This window comes from Physcomitrium patens, chromosome 16 (genome assembly GCF_059467195.1).
Source record: "Physcomitrium patens ecotype Gransden chromosome 16, ASM5946719v1, whole genome shotgun sequence".
NCBI classification, from domain to species: domain Eukaryota; kingdom Viridiplantae; phylum Streptophyta; class Bryopsida; order Funariales; family Funariaceae; genus Physcomitrium; species Physcomitrium patens.
The window spans coordinates 12,747,248-12,770,874 of record NC_143425.1 but is presented as its reverse complement, the minus strand read 5'-3'; the positions used below and the strand labels follow the sequence as shown (position 1 = coordinate 12,770,874).

Below are 23,627 nucleotides of genomic sequence, written 5' to 3'. Positions count from 1 at the left end.
TAATTTTCTAAATTTCTTTTTTAGAAGGTTCTATAGTGGATCCCACCTAAATAATCGTCCTAAGCCTTTTCCAAAAGATTTCATGATAGAACCCAGCTAAATAACCACTCTAAACTCTTTCTAGAATGTTCCACAATGGATCCTACTTGGTCAACTGACCTAACTCTAATTCTAAAAACTTCCATGATTCTATTTATCTATATAATTATCTTATCTATACCTTGTTACATTTAATTCTACTCCACTAATGTAAAACTTCCTCGTTTTGCTCCTGATGGTATCTTGAAATTGTTTCTTGGCAATGGGTGAGGTTTTATGCAGGTTTTTACGTTACATTGTGAATGGGATAACCTTTCCAAAGAACTTTGTACTGAAGTTGTGGACGACCACTACCATGATGAAGGTAGCGATATATCAAAATATTGTCCATTTCATATTCTTATTGGTTATCAACTACAACTAGTTGTGGTGGTGGTTGGTAGTTGATGCTAATTTCAAAAGTGCTTTGGCTCAATGTGAAATTTCTTCATTTGCAAAACATAAAAGATTGGATGGACTCAAATATATAGCGGAAGCTTGAGGTGGTATGCAACATCAAAAATCATTGTGAAAATGCAGAAAGATTCAAGCCATCGAGGTACTAGTTTATGAATTTGGATTGATGTAGCAAGTGGCAAGTTGGCATTGGAGAGTAACACCTAATCACCTTCTCAAAAGGTCTTATGTTGTCAGTGGCTATCTGCATATTACTTTTATCAATTTTGTGCAATAACAAGGCGGTGCCATGCCTCTCTAAGGCCATTGTAAGCCGTTGTATAAATTATTTTGTTGTTGGATTGTTGATATTGATGGGACGATGAAGAGTTATTGGCATAATTAGATGCTAATCGATATTCAAGAAAAATGATAAATGATTGGTACTTGCTTGAATACTATTATTATAAGCAAACTCCAAGAGTATCAAGTATTCATTCCAATAATTATGATGAACCACCACAAACACCCATAACATATCTTCTAAGGTTCAATTTGCTCTCTTTATTTGCCCATTTGTTTGGAGTTGGAAGGTTGTAGACATGGTAAGTCATATACCTAGTAGCTTAAATAAGGCTTGCCAAAAACTTTCCATAAAGTGTGGATCTCGATTTGAAATGATGATACGAGGTAATCTATGGTAACAAAAGATGGTATTAAAGAAGACTTGTGGAAGCATTGGCGCATCAATATTTGAGTGCACTGCAGCCAAGTAAAGTTACTTTGAGAGTTGATCCACAAAGATGGCAACTGTGGTATAATTATGAGGCATCTGCGATAAATACAAAATGAGATCTATAGTCACTTACTCTCAACGTTGTCATATTATAAAATGACTATATGGTGAAAGATGATAATATGGATCTTATTATAAAAGAACCAAGTTAAAAGATAAAGTAAAAAAATATGGATAAAAGATAGGAAGGTAGTAAAACTTTTAGTAGTAGTACTACTTTTTTTATAAAAGTAACTTCTATTTACTTTATAGGACCATAAATAAGATAAAATAAGGTAGATTAGAAAAATAAATGATATAAGTATCTTTAGGAAGAAGTTAAAAGTAAATTCTAGCAAAAATTACCTAAAAAAACTAGATATTGATATCCAAGGAGGGCCGGTTAGCAACCTAGGTCGAAATCAGATCTTGAGGCACAAAATCAAGCACCTATGGTAATTTAAGGATTCTTTTGTAGATCAAAGAATGGGATTTGATAGCAAACTAGATAGAATTTCTATGAACATTAGTTTTGGACAACTTGGATTTGTAATGACTTTGTAAGAGCTTTACAAATTTAAGTTTGTTTTTGGATGACTTGAGTTTTGTGAAATAAAATAGGATTGACGTTTTAAGTGATTTCAAGAGTTTTGTAACAAATCTATAAGTGAAATTTTGTGGATTGATGGTCATAGTTGTGTTTAATATGTGTTGTAAATCTTAGCTCAATTTAATAGTTGAATTGAGGATTATTGAGGTTTAAGTGGATCAAGGTCTCAGAAAGTAGAATTTTAGGTCTAATGAAGGTTTTTAAGATATTTTGCAATCTACTAATTGGATTGGAGTGAAATTTATGTATGAAAATATTAGAATTATTTTCTTATGTATATGAGAATTTTGAAATCAATTGAATGGTGAAAAGGAGAAATATTGGCTCTAGGAGATTGGCATTAAGCTCAGAGAAGGAGGTCGATGAATATCCAAGTACGTTTTTGAGGCTATCATCTATTTGGTAATTCCAATCTTTTTCAAATTTTTTGTGCTTGTTGTCAACTTAATTCTTAAGAAGTGTGCAAATTTTGAGTTAAGATCAATAGTTCATTCATTAGTAATCAAGGTTTAAATCTATTATAGGAATTACTAGGGCTTGATTTAGGGTTTGGTTTAGGATTTGGTTAGGATTTGATTTAGGATTTAAGATTTGGTTAGGATTTTATTAGGGTTTGATTTAGGATTTAGGATTTAGGATTTTATTAGGATTTGTTTAAGATTTAAAATTTAGTTAGTTTTTGGCCTAAAATTTGAATGAAGTCCAATAGGATTTTAATTAGGATTAAATTAAGATTGAATTGAGATGTATTTGAGATATATTTGTGATCATTCTAATGTTTCTTTAAGATTTCTTATTATTTCTTTGTAATTCTTTTAAGGTTTCTTTGAATTTGATTAAAGCTTACTTAACATTGTTATGGTCTAATTAGAGTTTAGTTAATATTCTATTAGAGTTAGGATTTTGTTGTTGCAATTCCCATTCTATCTTCCAAAGCCAAGTGTTCGAAGCATTCTCAAGCGAGACTTCACGTATCATAACAATGTGCCATAGGTAATGGAATTATTGCAATAGTCCAAGACACATTGCATTTCGTACTTTGTTACATTGAAATGACTTGTAGGAGCGTACAAGGGCTTGAACATCACAATCTAAACCTATTCAAAATCATATCCTTGAGATCTGTTTTAGGATCTTTTCTCATCCCAAATGTGCAGATATTGGGATGTTATGTTCTTTCTGAAGTATGTATGTCTAGAATTTAACATTATTGGGTACATAAATTTACTTCTTGAAATAGAGCAAGCTATTTTTAAGAGTGTAATCCTAATATTATATATTGCCTACCTTCAATCGATTGCTAACCATCTTGAAATAGGCATCCCATTGCTTAGCTTCTTTCCATTCTATTACTTTGGTTAGATCTGAAATGATACTAGTAATAGTAGCAGCTTCTCCCTTGTCTTTTGATTTGTCCTTCAAGTATGGTCTCCATGATGAACCATCTCGTATAATATGTTGTTGCCCTTACTACTACTCAAGCTAGATATCAAAAAGCTAAAACTATTCTTTTCAATGATGATGCCATAATTTCCTATTTTTTAGATAGAAATCATGTAACAAGGATCAATGGTCTATCAAACAACTATTTGCTTCCTCAATAGATAATATTACCACACCTTTGTGGCATGTACAATTGCTAATTGCTCTCGATCACATGCATAGTAATTGCACTTCTTCTTTTTGAGCTTGCATGATTCATATGCCACAAGTTGAAGGTCACTACCAAAGTCTTGTTGAAAGACCGCCCCAATAGCAAAGTTGAAAGCATCAATGTCAAGCGTAGAAGGGAGATTAAGATCATATCATTAGAATATTAGAGCAATAATGAGTGCTTCTTCAACTCATCAAAGGCATTTTGCTGCTCTAGTTTTCATTCAAATGATACACCATTTTCCAAGACGTTTGGCAATGAGATAGCAATATGAGTAAATTGCCAAACAAAATGGCAATAATATCCAACAATGCCTAAAAATGAGCAAACTTCAGAAGCATCTTTGGGGGTTGGTGAATCCTCAACTGCTTTCAACTTATCTTGCTCCATACTCACGCCTTCAAAGGACACCACTTACCTTCAAAAAAGAACTTTCAACTTCCAAAGTTCATATTTTTATTTCTTATAATAGAGGCAACTATCTTGTAGTTGATGCAACACCTCTCAGAGGTGTTGTTCATGTTCTTTAGAGATTTTATTATATATAAAGATATCATCAATGAAGACGACTACATACTTGTCTAAAAGGTCTTAAAGCAATTTGTTCATGTGACCTATGAAAGAGGCTAGAGCATTGGTGAGGTGAAAGAGTAAAATCACCCATTCAAAATATCTATAACGCGTATAAAATGCCATCTTTTTCACATCTTCTTTTGCAATAGATGTTTGCTAATAGCAGCTCCAAAGATCCAATTTACTAAAGATAGTTACATCTCAAAGTTGGTCAAGAAGATCATCTACATATGGAAGTGGATATGCATTTTTAATAGTCTACTTATTAAGACCTTGATAGTCGATGCAAAGGCAAAGTCCACCATCTTTTTTAGATGCAAAGAATACAAGTACTGTCCATGGTAATGTGCTTTCTCAAATGAAGCCTTTTTCTAAGAATTTGTCTAATGTCTTCTGCAACTCCTCAAGTTCTTTTGGTGTTAGGAAATAAATTAGTCAACTTGTTTGTTTGGCTCCAAATAATAGTTCTATTTGAAAGGTGATACCTCAATCTAGAGATATACCGCTAGATAGATCACTTGGAAATTCATCTTGATATTTCTATATGAGTTGCTTTGCATGTTCTATTCTTTTGGCTGTCTTTCTCACTATTGACATGAGAATTGGAACCACCATATATATATATATATATATATATATATATATGAGTTGCTTATGCTATACTTGCTTCTTTATAAAAGTCGTCCTTATTAATAAGCCTTTGGTTGTAAGCTGTCTTTCTTCTTCACTTGATGTAGAGGTACAAAGAGTCATCTTGCATCCTCCATCTTTAAAAATTTTTGTCTTTGCTACCTAATCAACTTTCTTATTTTCCATCTCTAGCCATTGCATACCTAGGATAGCATTATATTTTAGCTTTACTATCTTGAATCTCTTTCTTAAGATATTGGTGTTTGTTAATCTTAAGGTTTTTTCTTCACAAATCTCATTCAATACGTTCTTTTAGTCATCTACAAGGTATACACTTCTTCCTTTGATTTCTTTGGTTTTACTTCGAAGCCGGTTGGCGATTTCAATTGAGATGCAATTTTTTGTAGAGCCACAATCTATAAGCACTCAATATGATTGTCCTCTTCATAGTCTCGTAGATGCACCAATCAACTCTTTTTATAGTTATTCAAGGCTATGCCATTTTTCTTTGAAAGAAAGTAGCTACTCCTAATATTGACCCTTGTTGCTTTTATTTGGGAGCTTTGTTTTCTTACTCTAATTCATTATCGACTTAGTGAATTTTGAAACAGTAAATCCAACTTATCTTGCTGGTACTTGTACTTTGATATTTTGGACAACCTCCGATATGATGGCTTGACTCTTGACAATAGAAATACAATCCTTTTTGTACTAATATTTATTGTCTTTGTGGTGTCAATGATCCTTGTAAGGCATCAATCTTTATTAGTATTGGTTGTTGTCCCATAATATTAGATAGCGGCATATGACTTTGTGCTATAGGTCATGCTCCACGATTTCTAAAATCTATAGCATTGATCTTCTCTGTAATCCAAATTACCTCTTTGAATGTTTGTGGATCCCTTAGCTCTATCTCTCATTGGACTTCAGATTTCAAACCTCATAGGAATTGATCTACCATCTCCGCCTCTAAAATATTACCAATTTAGAGATATAAAGACTTAAATTGGGAGACATAATGTTAAACTGACTTACATTGTGTAAGATTTGTTAATTGATCGCGTGCTATCTTTTTTGCATTGATGGACCAAAATTAATTCGTAAACTTGGTCTCAAACTACTCTTAGTTTTAAAATCTATCTTGAGTTCTATAACTTTGAACTTGATATTGCTACCAAATGGCTGCCACATCTCTCAAATAGCTGGCTACATATATAATTCTTTCAATGATATTTGTCCTAGATAGTTGGAGATATTGTTGTATGTTGAAGAGCCATTGACATACATCTTCTCGTCTTAAAGTTCCAAAGTATGTACTAGGCTTATTCAATTTTAACCTAACAAATATCAACTTTCTTATCCTTGAGGCTTCTATTTGTCTTCATAAAGTAGCTATGTGGCCTAAGAGGTGTTGTATTTGAGCTTCCACCTAGGATTGCTCTGTCATATCTCCCTTATTATAATTTCTCTACTGTTATAATATCTTTTCATGTCTTGATTGATTTTTTTAGAGTAGCTCATGATAACCTAAACATAGTACTCTGTATAATAACAACAACTCATTTTAGAATAGATAATGACTATTGACATGCTACCAAAAGTAAACAGTCTAACACTCACTCTGATACCAACAAAATATGACCAAACTATGTCAAAAATCCAAGATCCTTTTATTCCACAACAATATAAAACCTCATCACAAAATAGGAAAAAATAAACCAAAACAGAATTAAACAGAACTAAACAAAGTAAGACATGAAAGATAAATTGAGCAAATAAAAATATAACAAAACTAAATTGAATAAAAAGATGCAAAACCAAATTTTATTAAGAAAAAAGGTTTGAAGCTATACCTACCTAGATGCTCCAAAAAGCCCTGATTAGTCCTATATATACCTTATCCTATCACCTTAGACTTTCTAGAATATTCTTAAATAGTGGATCCTACCTAGATAACTCTCTTAAGCTCCTTTTCTAGAAGGTTTTATAGTGGGCTCCACCTAAATAACCATCCTAAGTCTTTTTTAGAAGTATCCATGATGAAACCTACTTAAATAAACTCGTTAAATTCTTTTTAGAATGTTCCACGATGGATCCTATGTGGTCCACTAATCTAACCTAAATTCTAAAAACTTCCATGGTTCTATCTATCTATACAATTATCTTATCTATACCATGTTACAATCTAACTAGAAGCTATGTAGCAACATTCTATAGGACCTTTGATATGTGTCAAACTTATAGAACACATGTCTAACTTGCAAGATAAGTTTCTTACATGTCCACTACATGGCCAACATGTATCATAAGTCACCAACTTATGCAATATGTGGCCAATTTTTTGGCCAAGTTTTCAATCTATTAATCACCTACATATATTTATAAAATCAGATCTATATTTTTGAAGCTTCTAAGAAGCTACTCCATGAGATATTATTAAATTTACTTACTTCTATTTATTTTTATCTAACTTCTTTAATCTAGATAAATATAAGTGTTATTTATGTTTGCGACAATGCCTAAAGATTTTGGATTTGTAGATTTTGTTATGAAAAAAATACTTGCAAAAAATCAATTGATGTCTAATATTCTATTAATATAATTATTTTTTATATAACTATAATATTGTGAATCTTATAAGACTACTTCTATAAAAAAATCATTATGATATTTTATATTGTATATATTTTAAAACTATAATTTGACCTAGTACAAATATAATGGATAATATCAAGTATATTAAACATGCACTTTGATGGTAATTGAATAATAAATATAATTTTTAATTTATGGTTTGATACATTGGATTATTTTTAAAAGCTGGTTCTTGTATTTGTCTCTCAATATAAATATTTTTGATAAATCTTAAGTTTTTAAAAAATACAATAGATTATATTAAATAAAATAGAGAAGACTCAATAAATTTATTAATACTAATGTCTTTTTTCAAGCCTCTATTTATTTTCGTTTATGATTGTAGTTTTTTCTTCTAGTTATATTAGATATTTATTTTTATTCTGAATATTTATTGATTTATTTATAAATCAAAATTTGAAATATTAATATAATAGAAAACTTAAAGTGCCAAAGGCTGATTATACAAGTCTTTAAAATATAAGAACTCTCCTCAAAACACATTATTATAAACATCCTTGGAATTCCAAAGTATCAAAATAGTTTTTATGATTTGTATCAACAATATATAACCATTTTATCATATCTAAATCAAAATGTTTTTGAAATAAATTATATAATTTTTTTATAAGTCAAATGCAGTAGCAAAAAATAAATGAATAATTTAGTCATATTTAGCAAGACTTTTAAAAACAAAAATTAAGCCTTTAAAAATATATAGATTAAATTTATTTTATGTCTCTGGAAGAGATTTGATTAATTCTGAAAATTTTAATGGTTTCTTGCAACACATGATCTACCAGCAAGTATTGTTGTCTACAAGAAGAATCTTAAAAACAATACATGTTGAACAAATAAAAAATATCTTAATGTTTAATGTTCTTGTGAAAGAAGATTTCTTCATGTAGAATTTTGTTATTGGTTGCAAAATTTATAGAACTAAAATATTCACTTATTTATTATATATATATATATATATATATATGTATATATTTTGAAAGAATGAAGAGGAAGATAAAAATTAAGAAACTTCACATAATACATCATATTAATATGCCTTTTAAACAAGTACCTATTAACATACCTCTACTTTATTAAATTAGTGTTGATACAATAATTAATTGATATAATACTTAATTGACTCTTTTAAGTACAAAATCTACATCTTTCTATAATTGGGATATTTTTAATTAAAAATGTAATATTAATTAAATATATATTTTTTATTGTGCTACATTGTGTTGTATTGTAATGTGTTTATGTTTATGTTTTGTTTATGTATATGCTTATCTTTCCTCATTTCACACATTGTCAAATTTATTTATTATTTCTTTATTGCAAACCCCTTCTCTTTGTAATGTTGATGTCAGTTCTTTATAAGAACTTCGGTTTAATGGTGTTGGTACTGATTCTTCTTTCCAAACACCTCTTTATATAATTGTTTTGAATAGCCTTAGATTAAGCTTCAACAATGTGTCCATAAACAACCACAACATATCCATAAATGTGCTTTGCAATGCTTATTGGTGTAGGTCCTATCAAAGACAATGGGATCGTATAAACAAATAAACGTGTGGGCCAGAATACACCAATACAAGTACATATTCCTGTAACATAAGTAACATTCTGTTGAAGTTGTAACATGTTACATATCATTAATTGTGGACCCATTTGTGATTGGCATTGTTTGTCACTGAAATATTTTTGCGTCTCTATTTTTGCGTCTCCACAGATACAGAATAGTTACAAGGCATCCACAGGTCATCGTCCATATGTATTTGAAGGATCCTCCATGGGAGCAGGGAAATTTAAATTCCTTCGCGTTCATCGCCGAAGCGCGTCAACCTGATAGCAGGATTTGGTCTTCAGGATTAGAACCAGCAGTCAGACAAAATATAACCCATTTCTGTTCTTCACGCGGCACTTAATGAAGGCGGTAGCCCAGAAAATAATTCACATCATGAAGCAGTTCTGATATTTTGTAACCTCCTTGACCTAGCACACTGGGCTCTAAAGTTATTTATTTAGTCAATATTGTAAAACATGATTACGACACAAAGGCATGTTGCATCCTCTAACCATTGTTTAGTCTACAACATTGAGAGAAACAAAAAGAAAAAAATATATTTTCATTCATGATTCAATGTTCCAGCACCAATCCTATCAATCTGAACTTTTTCCTGCCAGTGACGCAAAACCACTCAGATATTTCACAGTCCAGAAAGACCAATTACCTTGTCCCTTTCTGTGCACCCAAACTTGCAATCGCAACGGACACTCAAAAGAGGAGAGATCCCCATGCAAGAATAAATGACATGCCTCCAAATGGGGCTGGCTTATTGAGCTTGCGATTTTCAGTCAGTGCCACGACATACAACCTACATGACTGGAGTATCCATTTTTGGTATTTTTCTGATAACTTCATTCGCATTGATCACAAAACAAGATTATGCAATTAGCGAGAAATTCTATGGACATACCCAAGAGTAAAACCGAAAAGATTCAGCGGCGAAGTTGAACCAAAATGCAATTTAAAAGCACACCACACACACTCTCAAGTTTTAGAACAGGTGGCTTACGTCCCCGAGAAAGCTGCAATCCCGAACGTCAGAAGACTTCCAAACTGCACCTGAAATCACCCAGTTAATGATACACCCAATACCTCTACATGGAAATTTCGGATACAATATAATGCTTCCCCTCGAGCTATCTCAGAACATTAAATTAGGCGTTGTGGGAAGAATGTGGAGCGTTCTTGGAAGCTGAGAACTTACCAAATGAGGGCGCTTAGTGTAAGGAGCAACAAGAAGGGCTGACGTATGAACTAGGTGATACAGGTTGCCTGTCTGCCACACCTGCCATGCCTCGAGGCACCAAATCATAGGTAAAGCGTCCGTGGAGCACAACTGTATCGACATTACAGATGATCACAGATGATTCTCTGCATGCTTTAGCTTTGAGATAGGAGTGAATTGATTACATCATAAGAATCGGTAACAGTGATCATTAAACGAGTTAATTTGGTCCTGCTATGAAGAGGTTAAATTTGTGGACTCACAGTTTTGTAAACCGGATCTGTCGGTTTGAACCCATGCGACCCAAATGTGCCAGCTACTATAGCTGTAATACCTGTGAATGTCCAGCATTTCGCCTTCATTCTGGATGTTGAAGATGATCTCTCTACTAGATTAAGAGCAACAGCCCAAATGGAAAAACCTAGCGACAAAATCAAAGTTTCTTCACGATTCACGAATCTAAAAACAGATTTCAATTGACGGTCTCAAGTTCGATTGGAAGCACAAAAAAAGTAAACTCAAAAGCCACGATATCCCCGATGCATTGCAGGTTCATACCAGAGATCGCAGCTACTTTGTGCCACAGAAAAGCTGCCATCGATCTTGTTGATCAACGCATGTTCCAATGAGTCACAGCAGAAAACCCAAACCCCTCAACACAAATGCGTTCCTCAGAGTTGGTCAAGACACCATCACAAATCTTAGAAGCATGGGTGAGTTACTAAATCCTAAACCCGGACCAATGCTGAATTTGAGTGTGAATGCCTCAATTCGGCACCACTGGTATTCTTTAGCCATCTTTATCCCTACACGTGGCTTTGAGCCCTCCCACACAAGCCGCGGTCGTGGTATGCTCACTCACGATTCCGGTAAGCAACTGTGTCAACTGAGAATATTATCTTGATCTTCTCTGCCAGTTTTCTCAGAGTGGAAGACCACTGATTGCGCCGCAATTAGGTGTAGGCATTGCGTAGTGTTAGCGTTATCCTCGCAGTGGTAAAGACAGACACGTAGTAGCATTACAAGGGGTGAAAGGGAGCTTGAAGGCAGAAATTGCAAACATGGAGAATGTGACTTCGAAGTGCGAGGGTCCGAGGAGGGGTGTGGATTATGAGGAGGAGGTGGAGATCGAGGGGGTGATGGATGGAGAAGGTGTCAGGTATTGGGAGGAAAGAACCAGGGTGTTGAAAGAATCAGGTGCGGACGCAAGATCTGTGAAGCATATCGGGAAAGAGAAACCAGTGCGGGAGGACGAGGGAGAGGGGGAGGGGAAGAGAGCATCAGGAGACGAGTTCTTGAAGGAGGTGATGGAGGCGGTGCGGCTCACACGACAACCGACCCCCTGGATGGTCCGGCGGGAGAAGCTGGTGAGAATCATAAAGCACGACATGGAGAGGATGAACTCAAGACCCGGGAGCTTTGTAGCGGAGAGCCTGCGCTACAACCAGAACTTGGCAAGAGCGTATCTGCGCTTCGGCTTACAAAGATGCCCATCGAAAGACGAGCTGGCGATCCGAGAGAATCGCATGCTGCGGAGGAAGATGATGATGTTGAGCCAAGAAGAGTAGTCACCAAGAACCCAAACATCAATCGAGTGGAAACCCGCACAACACAAGGTCAGGGTTAGTGCGACCCAACAACATGACCTCTCATGCTTATCCAACATCCACTTCACTTGCAATCTTTGCCAAGCAACCGCACTGCGCGAGAAAAGCTTCGAACCTCGCTAATACCCATGTCAATGAAATGACTCCTTCACAACTACAACAGCGGCTGCATGCTTAGTGGCTTTAGATCTCAAGTGGGCTTTCTTTCCATCGCCGTTACAATAAAGCTAGACTTATATGCTTTTGAACCCCTCAAACACAACCTCAAAGAAAGAAAAGTATTCTACCTGGGTTCATGTCTGCTTTCTTCACCGAAACTGTCGCTCTCAACTGAGCATCTTTCGGTAAAGTGGTGTCTCTGCAACGTCGTAGATTGATTCATCTTTTGTTACATTCCTGGCAGGATTAGTGTTGCGGTTTCAAGGATTCATGTCAAGCAGACTTCTTTCTTCTTCCTTTGCTTCATGCATGCTTGTTGCAAGAGTGTTTGTTTCAAGCAGCCATTGAAGCATAATCCTGCAAACTGTTTGCAGAGGCAAGTACGGAGGAGCAAGAGAGAGCAGAGCAGAAAAGCCTTATGAATGCTTGCTGGCTAAGCTCTGGAGCAGCATTGCAAGAATGGGTACAGTCATTGGAACAAAGCCTCACGTGCACATGCGCATGTGATGACGTATTTGCGAAGAAACGATTTTGTGAACAAAACCATGAATCATGACTGTGTGAATATGAATTTACGATATATTTATGTATGTATGCATGTAAATATATAAATCTATATATATATATATATATATATTTATTTACTCAGAATGTTTTTAGCCTATTGTGGTGGGAAAACAAAAGATTTGTATAGATATAATAAAAAAACATTTATACAATATTTCATTTTTATTAGCTATTTTTTAGCTATAAGCTATCATTTTAAAGAATACAACACCTTAAAATCATATATATATATATATATATATATATAGATGTATATAGAAATAAAAGTGTCTTTATGTATATTAAATCACATTCATGACTTTCTAATTAATTAAATTCAAAGGTCATAATACAGTTTGTACAAAGTTCTTATTATAGATTATTTATTTTCTTACTACGGTTAAAAAAGAATCATGAAAGATATAACAATAATAATAATAATCATATGAATATTATTACATAGAATGTATATATTTTTTATCTACTTAAAATCTTCCACAATTATATTTTGTAATCATGAAATTAACAAACCTCAAATGATTTTATAATGTTTTATAATAATTTTTTTTTGCTTTTTTTTCAATAAATACTATTGAAATTGAATTCATGTGGATTGAAACACCTATATATAAACTTCTTTAAATATTTCAGATATCAAATTAGAAGTTGAGAATATTTAAATATCTAATCTTTGTTTAACAATGATTCAATAAATAATCTCTTATAGATTTAAGTGATAATTTTATAACTATCTTAATATTATTTTAAAAATTATAGCCATGTGTTTTGTAATGCATGTAGTCATTTGAATTGGGCTATCCTTGCAAGTTCTTAGATATCTATTTTAACCTATTATTACTATTTTTACTACAAACATATAAAGCCAATCAAAGAGCCAAGCAACTGATGACATTGACACCACATACAAGAGCTTAGCCTCTAATAAGGAACTTCAAATACTATCATGAATACGCACAATACTGCAACAACATATTATTTCTACTTATTATAAAAACAACTTCATTCCTTTATCTTCAATACTTCCTCTCCATGGTGGATACTTCCAAAATTTCTACCCCTCAATATGAATACACCACATATTTGCATACTATGACTAATCTTTGTTTGCAAATCTAACAACTTCTACCTCAATTAATGATATTGATAGTGCTGCACACAATATGCTATAACCAACAACTTCAAACAATTTGTAATTAATTGTTCAAAAGTTGATACAAACAATACATACATACTTATCAAATTAGAATGAGTTTATTAATTGAACACTTGGACACATATACTATAATTATATAGTATAAATATAGTCCTAACAAAATACATACTACAATATTTATTGATGTCAATAGACCACCCTTATATTCTCTACACCAAGATACTTGGATATGTGAATAGTGCTATTATACAAACAAAGATGAATGAAAAGAGTATGGTAATCTTATAAAAGGTGAAGCTCAAAGATACTAGTAATGAAAGATTTGTAGATATGATGTTAAGTTTCCATCATGTAACTAGTGAAGTTTTAACTATTGTGTTTCTAATGTTATTGCAATGAAATGAGTAATTTGACTGAGATACGTGAGATGACATTGTGCTTGTAAGTGAGCATTCTAATTTTTGCTCTACTCATAACTATTCTTTAGTGGATGTTGGACTTCTTATTGAATGTATCAATTTGAGCAACATTTTCTTCTAAGAAGCATTTAGCTTCCAATAAAAATTAAAGAACAGTTGATGACACTCCAAGATTATAGTTAGATTCAAATGGTCTTCAAAGATTGTTGTTGGAAAGTCATATAGAAGTTAAATGTGATTCACAAGTACATATAAGATATTATACCATGAAACGTGAATTCTAGCTAAAAATATGCAAGAATTGGGTTGAATATGAGAAACAAATCAATGGATGCATCAATACTAATTTTTACAATTTCAGGGATATAGAAGAAGGAAAAAACTACAAAAAAAAATCCTAGTTATTTTCTAGTAGATTTACGTTTTTTATTCTAAGCTTGTTCTATAATTTAGTAAGCCTTTGTTTTTCTAATGGCTTTGTAAAGAAATCTACAATTTGATTGCAGATTTGAACATAAAAAATATTTATTATTTCTATGAAAATATTTACTTTAATAAAGTGAAGCCATAGCTCTATATATGTCATGGCCATAATCATGTAAGCTAATAATTACATATAGAAATAGGTTGAAGTAAGTAAAAGTAGATAAAAGTAAGTCAATTATATAATATTTAATATAGAAGCTTCTTAGAAACTTCCTAGACGCTGCTTTGACTTCATAGGTGTCTTTAATTGACTTTTTGGATTAGAAACGTGGTCAACAAGTTGGCCATGTGCCACACATGTTGTTAGCTTGAAGATCAAGGTAACTATGTGGCCCACACGTAGAAAAACTTGCCTTATAAGTCAAGGCATGTGTCCTACAAAGTCAACACATATTGGAGGTCCTATAGAACGTCGCCACGTAGCCCCTAGTTAGATAGTATATATAGAGACAAGAGTGAAGGCTTCTTCACTCTTGTCAACTCCTTTCTTGCTTCTAGTCCAGGTTCAAGAGTCTTTAGTTTCTTGTCTTGTGGCAATAGCCATTCTAGTTTCCTTTTAATATACCTACTTGTTTATATTTTGACTTATTATATCGAGATAGCCTTTTGGTGTATATTTTTCCTCATCGAGTCTTTGTCCTTGAAAATATAATTGATTATTTGTGATTAACAAGATTACCAATTATTTTTCAAATACTTTGATTGTTACAAAAGAACATGATAGGATTTGATGTGAAGCAATGAATTTTTGTTGAAAGTATGTAAAGCCATATGACTTTGCAGATTCTCTCCAAAAGTGCCTTGGCTTTGGTATCAATGGAAGAAATGGCTATTGTCTCTTATTTTTAGGAAGACCACAAGATGGAACCTCTTGTGGATTTAAAGATCCATCTTGTAATGGACTTTCTATCAATTTGATAATTTTCTTAGTCTGAGTTGGTGTAGCTAATGATTGTTGGGCTCACATGTTTCTTATAGAAGATTCTAAGTTCGAGAGCATTCTTGATATAGAAGAGCACTTGATTAATAACCTCTAGAAGTGGTGTTTTAGGACTATGCATGAATCGGCTCAATTCTTTACTTACAAAGAATAATTTAGATTTAATATTAATAAGATAGATTAATATTTTGACAAGATGCTAGAAGAGTTTTGCATTAATACTTGACAAGTCTTTCTTTAATTTCATCTTAATCTTTTGACTATGGGCATGGTTGTTGGTATATATTCTATTATATTAAATTCTTTTAGGATTTGCAAACAATACAATTTTTTTAGTAAGAAGATGCCATTTGGACTTTGAATGAATTATATGCTTAAATATAGAGCTATATTGTCTAGGTCAGTCATCTCAAATTTCTCCATAAGTTGTTTCTTGAGATGATTAATTTGGTTTGGATTTAGACCAATGTGTACTTATTGATATACAAAAGTGATATTGTCTAGCAAGCAAACAAAAGATTGTTTGGTTTAGATAAGTTGAACTTATTTCTAAATGAGTGATTGTTGAATGGTTTCATGATTTAAGAAAATGTATGTGCTATTGTGGTTTAGTGGTTTAGTAAGCTTAGAGTTAGCTGTTAGTAGAGTTGAATCATATATGGATGTTGTAGTAGATGGAGTATTCTCCATTACTAGTTGATGACGCTTAAAGATTTAGGTATCTTGTGCTCTTTAGTTTCCAATTTGGATACAAAATTATCAATGAAAGCAATAGCTAAATGGAGTATGTTGGACTCGTCAAATCAAATATTTTTGGTTATTATAATCTTGTGATCATGTGATAACCTGATCTAATATCTTTTGCTCTGGTTTTCATATCCTACTAGTAGTCTTATTTTGAATTTTTTCTTAAGTCTGTTGCAGTCTTTATTTCAATCTACACATGAGCATAAGATCCTTAAATATAGAAGAAGGATAAATTCGGTTTTTTTTAAATAAATATTGAAAAGAGATGAGTTAGATGGAGATGACAATTGTGAGTATTTGATTGAGGAGAAACATTGCTAAATTTATTGATTTTGTCTACAAAAACTTTGAAGTTATTACTTTGAGTACCATACATTTTATTGTTTTGAGGAGCTTGTAATTAGTATGTGCTATAACATTGTTTTGCTCTGAGGTTCTTGTATTTGTGAATTGGTCTTAGATTCCAATTGAATTCTAAAGTGCTATAAAGACTTTGGATAAAAACTCACCTTTGTGGTTGAATCTCATTGTTTGGATTTTTTTTATTAAGCTATAATTCAATCATGAGTTCAAATATTTTGAATTGCTAAAATGTGGAAGATTTTTCTTTGAAAAACATATCTATATATAATGATTGTAGTCGTCTAGAATGACATAGATGTACTTTGATCCACATATGAAGAGAATTGATATTGGCATGTATAAATCCATGTATAACAATTTGAGTGGTTTAGTCATATTGGATGTGTTTTGGCAAGGAAAACTATCTTGAACTTACTTTCTAACTTGGCATTTTGTACAAACCTTGTTGTGAATAGGTATGTATGAGATTTTTTTTGCCATAACTTTGGCTATGAGCTTGTGTAGGTGATGAAATCTAATGTGCCATAACTAGAAATGCTAGGATTTGATTGTATCTATTTTTATATGTATTAGCACTATTATAATATCATGGATATAGATTGCTAATTGATAGGGTTAATAATACTATTTTTGTATATCTTCCATAATAATTTGTTTGCTGTATTTATTATATAAGATGCATTTGTGATCATCAAATCATACTATCATGCCTTTGTTTGTTAATGAATCAATCAACAATAAGTTTTTCTTCAAGCTAGGTACATAAAAAAATACTAGAGATATTTTTTATTTTTTCAAATGGCAATAAAAAATAGACAGTTTCTCATCTAGAGATCACATAGCTTTGTCTACCAATAGTTTTAAGACTACTATTATATTTCTTTAATATAGAGAAAATATGTCAATTACTACTAATATATTGAGTATTTTTCAAATCTAGATACCATCTAAAATTGAGGCTAATTAGATCTAAAGAAAAAAAAAGTAATTTTGAACATTTTGTAATTGCCATTATCTAATGATTATATTGATTCAATAACTTTGTAAGTATCAAATGCTGGCCACTTCAAATCTTTGTTGACTATATTAGTCAAATATTGTGAACTAAGTTTAATTCATCCTTTTGCCTTGAGCATAAGAATGTTTGTAAGTCCTTTAAGACACATATCCTTGGGATGGCCGTGGCATCAATAATAAAAGCATTGAATGGTTTGATATGTATACCAAAAATTTGATGTTTGAGATTGAGTTTTGTGATAGTATTGAGAATGCAATTATTGATATCAACTTTATTCTCCACTTTAGCAATGATATTCACTTTTCCAAAAATAGAGCACTTTAGTGTGTGTACATTGAACTACAATTGATATTTGATTGTTAGTTTTATATTATCTTTTATTTTCTTCAAGAATAAATTGTACTTTTAGTTGATTAAGCCTTAGGAAGCTACCCAAGCTTGTATAATTTTGCACTCAATAATCATAGCTATTAGGCAAACATTTCATGGACTATAATAGATCAAACTAGTGAGCTTGACTTCTTTCAAGACAATGTTATCCCTTCACATGCTTTTAGAATTATTCACTAATATATGAAACAAAACTAAGAACGAAAGGACAACAACTGCTCTATCTAACATTGGATAAGTGTTTAGCTAACAATTTGGTTGCATTTCATAGTTTTTGCATACATAGAAGCATAGAAAGGATAAGCAACATAAGATGCAACTAAGTTTCAAAACTATGCTCTAATACCATGTTCATAGGATAATAAAAACAATACTTACATTCTTCTCAAACTATAATGACTTTATTATTCCAACACTTGGACACATATACAACAGCCGTATAGTATAAATGTAGTCCTAAAAATATACATACAACGATGTCTATTGAGGTGATCAGACCATCGTTAACACCAACAAAACCCTCCGAGTTGAGACTGTCCGATGAAGTCCTTCACTGTCCTTGTCCTCAGGCTTCCTTGTCACACGTGTGGTAAACAGTACACAGGGGTGCAGCTGTAACTAGACAAACAACAAATTCTCCAAGTTATCACAATTCCAACTTAACTCCGGAGTCCACAGGCCGACGTGAACCCACCGATCGCAACTTCAATCGACGCTTCATGCCCTGAAACGCAATCCATAAACCCAGTGAGCCCGTCGATGCGGAAGGGGACAAAAGATCTCGTCACTCGAGGGGAAAGCAAAAGCACATGAGCTCCGCAGCCAGCCTATGTGCGCCTGTTGGAGGCACACTCTTGCGGCCAATCCAGACGCGAGGAACAGGCGGTGCTAGAATGCCTCCGTGGTGCCTCCAAAACGACCGAAATGTGGAGGGAGTGCAGTCTGATGCACCACGTCGGCATCGATGCTGTGCTTCCTCCTGGCGTCTGCCCTGGCTCTCTACCATCCAGAGGCACTCGCCAAGATGCGCTTTACTCCACATATCCGCGGACGTGGATGTATTCCTCGCCCAACGCCCTCACTTTTGCGGATGTTTTCGATGCATCGCCACATGCCATCTACTTGCGCCCCCCCATCTCCATCCTGCCCTGTCGCGCGCTGCAGCTTGCAACTGGCCGCTCCCTCCGCATGATCATCTGCGGCAACCCTACCAGGGCTTCCTCAGATTCTCCCACTGGCACTTGCATATAAACTCAGGCGCTCCGCCTCCAGTTGTCAGAAGCGCAACATTCATCAACCTTCCAGCAGGTGGAGAACTAATCAGATCGACAACCATTCATACTTCGCAGTTCAGTGGCCTGCCTCTGCTGTATCTCGCATTATCTTCAGTCTTCGCGCGATTTCGGAAGCCGATTGATTACATCTCGTATTTGCCAGTAGAACAGGACAATGGCCGCCACGATGTCTCAGATGTCTGCTGCTGCTCCCATGGCCGGCGGTCTCATGGCCCTGACTCCATCCTCCACGAAGCTGTCCAGCGCTGCTTCCCGTGTGGTGGCCCGACCCAGACTGGGCGCGTCGCTGGCGGGGCGAGTTCGATGCGAGGCGGGCAAGGGCCTGCGGGAGACCATCGATGAGAGCACGAAGAAGGAAATCACGGAGGGCGAGATCCTGAAGAACATGGAGACCAACGAGTCCGAGCAGCGTTCCTACTTCGGCGCCAAGCCCACTCCCGGGTTCGACCAGGCAGTGGGGTTCACCCCCCGCCCGGAGATCGAGAGGCGGCCCGAGACCAGCGACAAGTCCTTCTTCAGCGTGTTCGCGTTCGACGGGGCCGCCCCGGAGACCATCAACTGCCGACTGGCGATGTTGGGCATGGTGTGGGCGTTCTTCGCGGAGAAGGCGACGGGGCTGACAGTAGCACAGCAGCTATTCAACCCCACCACAAGCGGGCTTGTGTATTTCGTGGGCGCGGTGCAGTTATTCACGTACGCATCGCTGGTGCCGATCATGAACGGCGAGTCGACGGATGCTCGCAGCTTCGGGCCGTTCACGGCGCGAGCTGAGCGATGGAACGGGCGTCTAGCAATGCTAGGATTCCTGTCGCTAGTGGTCACGGAGCTGATCCGCGGAGCTCCCGTGTTCCACTAAATGGATGCACATATGTCGGTAGGCGTGGAGAGAACAAAGGCAGTGAATTGCATCGCCGTGGGGTGGCTGCGTGTGTATGATACGGTGCCGAAGTTGTGGAATTGAGTGTACAGTTTGGAGCTAGGATGAGAGAGAGAGAGCTCAGGGATAGGTATGTGGGAGGCGAGGAGGATCGGTTTTGAAGGACCATGGAAGGATGTACAGTGTATTGTTGAGATGACGACGAGTGTGAGTAATTGGAGATGATGATTTTGAGAAACATGGTTTGTGTGAAGTGCGGATGTGCATGCAGTGGTGGTGTCAGTGCGGCGATCGTCGTGTGAATGGGGTTTCAGCTTTGCTTCATGAATGGTTGGATTTCAGGGCCTCGGAGGGGACGGCCATCGTGCGGCGTGAGGGTGCGCGGATGTTTGAAAGACAATGCAGTGAATGGGAAACGGAGTTGAGTCGAATTGAGTTGTGTCTTAGCAGCGTGGTGGGTGTGTGAAATGAAATGTGTAGTGATGTGAGTTTAATAGTGTGTTTTGATTTGCTGCATTGAGAGTGTTTGAATAGTAGACGTATTCTTTTTTGCAGTTGAGTGTTGTATGAATTTTGTTTTTTATTTTATTTTTTATATATTAATACTAATATGAATAAATATTTGTGTATGTATTTGGTTAAAAACTTCATATGCCATTTTAAATCTCCAACTAAAGCTTCTATAATTGTGAAGAAAAAAGACGGATATTTATTTGTGAAGAAAAAAGATGGATATCTATGGATGTATGTGGACTATTGAAGATTCAATAAGATCACCATCAAAAATAGGTATCTTCTACCTTTAATTTCAAGACTTCATGATCAATCCAATGAAGAAAATATTTACAAAAATAGATCTATGAAGAGCATAAAACCTAATGTCACGGACATACATATAATTACCTATATGAATAGATAAAAGTATGTAAAAGTAGATAAAAGTAGGTTAATTGTGTAATATCTTCTAGACAAGCTTCTTAGAAGCTTCATAGACGCTGCTTTGACTTTATAGGAGTCTATAGTTGACTTTTAGGTTAGAAACTTGGTCAACAAGTTAGCCATGTGCCACACATGTTGGAAGCTTAAAGAACAAGCTAACTACGTGGTCCATCCATAGAAAACTTGCCTTGCAAGCAAAGGCATGTGGCCTAGAAAGTCAACATATATTGGAGGTCTTATAGAACATCGCCACGTGGCTTCTAGTTAGATAGTATATATAGAGGCAAGAGTGAAGCCCTCTTCACTCTTGTCAACTCCTTTCTTGCTTCTAGTCTAGTTTCAAGGGTCTCTAGTTTTCTTGTATTTTGGCAATAGCCATTCCAGTTTCTTTCTTAATATACATATTTCTATTTTGTCCTATTTCTTTTTGAGAAAAGTCTCACTTACTCTTTAGCTTTCATCGAGTTCTTGTCCTTGACAGATTGACAAGAGTACACTTACAATATCAGAGCTTTGTCTTTTCTTGATTAAGAGTGGATTACCCCTTTTTCTTGATAAGACATAAGCGCATTAGAAGTTGCGGATTACCCTCTTTTAAACTGATATTGTTCTTAGTATTTTCTTTGTTATCAATTCCTCTCTTCTATTTGTTTTGAGCGTTATTAGACATCTTCTCTTTTCTAAGTGCTACTATGGCAGAGCTTGTTGAAATGAAGAGTGCAATGGCACAGATGCAAGAACAATTGAGGGAGTTAATGCTTGCGATGCATCAACTCAATTTACCACCACAAGGAGCAACAAGAATGGTAGGAAGTGAAGATATAGAGATGATTGGGGCTGCTTCAACATCTGCACCAAACCATGTCCCTTCTCCCAGAATGGAACACCCTTCGAGTGTTAGAGAACCGAGAGTTGCCTTGCCCGAGAAGTTTGATGGTACCAGATTCAAGTTTCGAGGATTCATCAATCAGGTCCAACTAGTGATTGAACTTCAACCCCAAAGCTATCCAACTCCAGGGTCACAAGTTAGATTCATTGGTACACTTCTTTCAGGTTCAGCATTGTCATGGTTTTCATCTTTTCTTGAACGACGAGATCCAATATTGGATAATCTGGAGGCTTTTTTGGCGGAGTTTCGATCCATGTTTGGAGAACATGATGCAATTCGTGTTGCAACCAACAAGATCCGTATTTTGCGACAAGGCAATCGATCAGTAACATTATATGCTTCGCAATTTCGACAACTTGCAACTGATATCAAGTGGGATGATGCCGCACTTGTGAGTCAATTTCTCTACGGATTACAATATGAGGTAAAGAAATTGATGCTTAATTTACCTGATCCTCAAACATTGAGTCAAGCAATTGACTTTGCTGTGAAGTGCGACAATCGACTTTTTGAATTTCGATCCGAGAGTTGCACAAGTGGGCCTCAACGTTACTACAATTCAATGGCAACACCGACGTCTCCTCAACACATACCTTCAGAAGTAGAGGATATGCAAATTGATGCGGTACGTTTCAAACCTCTTACTGAGCAAGAAAAGTCTCGTCGTCGACAAGAAGGATTGTGCTTATATTGTGGAGAACCTAAGCACACTGCTCAACATTGTCCAAAGAAGCGACGTAACTACAAAATGAGGAGTACGGCTGTCAAAGAAGACAGTATGTCAGAAAACGAATACGTCCAGCTACAATAGGGACCGTGCGGCTGGAATCTTGTACAACTTCTAATGAAGGTCCTATCCTCTCCTCAGAACCATCTCCTTGTTTTATAATAGATGTGCGTTTAGGACCTAATAATTACAAAGCCTCTGCCTTGGTAGATTCAGGAGCCTCATCTTGTTTTTTAGATGAAGAATTTGCTAGATGTCATAGAATATCATTAATACAAAAAACTAAACCTGTACACGTAGAAGTCATAGATGGTCGTCCGTTGTCTTCTGGAGATGTAACTCACGAAACACTTCCTGTAGATGTAGTAATAAATGGTCATAGTAGTTGCGTAATTTTTAATATAATTAGATCTCCCTCTAATCCAGTAATTTTAGGCTTATCATGGTTAGAAAAGTATAATCCTCGAATAGATTGGATTTCTCGTAAACTTGATTTTCCTCAGAGCATTAGTAACAGTTCTATTAATCAAGTAAAAAACCATGAGTCTAGTATAGTAAAACTCGCACTTATAGGTGCAAAAGCATTTATACACGCAGCAAAAGAAGGATCAACTTTTGCTATTTATGCTGCACCTATTTCTGAAAGCGTAAAGACTTCAAGTGGCATTCCAAGTCAATATCAGGATTATCAAGACGTTTTTGAGAAAAAGAATGCAGATATTCTTCCTAAGCATCGCCCATACGATTGTTCAATCGATCTGAAGGAAGGAACTCAGCCACCATTTGGACCAATTTACAGTTTATCGCAAGATGAGATGGCTGAACTCAAGACATATATTGACGAGAATTTAGCGAAGAATTTCATACGCCATTCAAAATCTCCAGCAGGAGCTCCAATTTTATTCG

The 23,627-nt window shown here is 35.1% G+C and overlaps 3 protein-coding genes across 19 annotated transcripts; 2 read left to right on the top strand and 1 right to left on the bottom strand.

Annotated features, from left to right (window-relative positions):
- Positions 1 to 8,954: 8,954 nt before the first annotated feature.
- Positions 8,955 to 11,267, bottom strand: LOC112293271 (uncharacterized). 17 transcript variants are annotated; one of them, XR_002972948.3, is made up of 6 exons: positions 10,704 to 11,267; positions 10,409 to 10,566; positions 10,125 to 10,256; positions 9,930 to 9,979; positions 9,585 to 9,769; positions 8,955 to 9,195 (listed from the first exon to the last, which is right to left on the bottom strand). XR_002972948.3 is itself a non-coding variant. In XM_073539514.2 (6 exons), exons 1-5 carry the CDS (start codon positions 10,741 to 10,743, stop codon positions 9,629 to 9,631), a joined length of 480 nt encoding a protein of 159 aa, XP_073395615.1. In that variant the 5' UTR covers positions 10,744 to 11,267; the 3' UTR covers positions 8,955 to 9,195; positions 9,585 to 9,628. The 17 variants fall into 17 exon arrangements, 10 of the variants coding, with proteins under 10 accessions (XP_073395615.1, XP_073395616.1, XP_073395617.1 ...); XR_002972950.3 differs by having other exon boundaries at positions 9,585 to 9,736; XR_002972949.3 differs by having other exon boundaries at positions 9,930 to 9,973.
- LOC112293270 (uncharacterized) lies at positions 10,888 to 12,501 on the top strand. The gene is made up of 3 exons (XM_073539771.1): positions 10,888 to 11,014; positions 11,264 to 11,767; positions 12,286 to 12,501. The coding sequence occupies exons 1-3, from the start codon at positions 10,888 to 10,890 to the stop codon at positions 12,465 to 12,467; spliced, it is 813 nt and encodes a 270-aa protein (XP_073395872.1). The 3' UTR covers positions 12,468 to 12,501.
- A 5,881-nt stretch (positions 12,502 to 18,382) lies between these two features.
- On the top strand, positions 18,383 to 20,404 carry LOC112293609 (early light-induced protein, chloroplastic). Its single transcript, XM_024543249.3, has one exon. The coding sequence runs from the start codon at positions 19,444 to 19,446 to the stop codon at positions 20,143 to 20,145; it is 702 nt and encodes a 233-aa protein (XP_024399017.1). The 5' UTR covers positions 18,383 to 19,443; the 3' UTR covers positions 20,146 to 20,404.
- The last annotated feature ends 3,223 nt before the right edge of the window (positions 20,405 to 23,627 follow it).

Bases quoted from the DNA above. Each gene is read 5' to 3' on its own strand.
- LOC112293270 (XM_073539771.1), top strand. From the start codon at position 10,888: ATGCTGAATTTGAGTGTGAATGCCTCAATTCGGCACCACTGGTATTCT. The intron at 11,015-11,263 runs GTAAGCAACTGT...GATTATGAGGAG, and splicing joins TATGCTCACTCACGATTCCG to GAGGTGGAGATCGAGGGGGT. The intron at 11,768-12,285 runs GTTAGTGCGACC...AACTGTTTGCAG, and splicing joins CCGCACAACACAAGGTCAGG to AGGCAAGTACGGAGGAGCAA.
- LOC112293609 (XM_024543249.3), top strand. From the start codon at position 19,444: ATGGCCGCCACGATGTCTCAGATGTCTGCTGCTGCTCCCATGGCCGGC.
- LOC112293271 (XM_073539514.2), bottom strand. From the start codon at position 10,743: ATGGCAGCTTTTCTGTGGCACAAAGTAGCTGCGATCTCTG. The intron at 10,257-10,408 runs GTGAGTCCACAA...ATGTCGATACAG, and splicing joins CAGATCCGGTTTACAAAACT to TTGTGCTCCACGGACGCTTT. The intron at 9,729-9,929 runs GTAAGCCACCTG...CCAGTCATGTAG, and splicing joins ATTGCAGCTTTCTCGGGGAC to GTTGTATGTCGTGGCACTGA.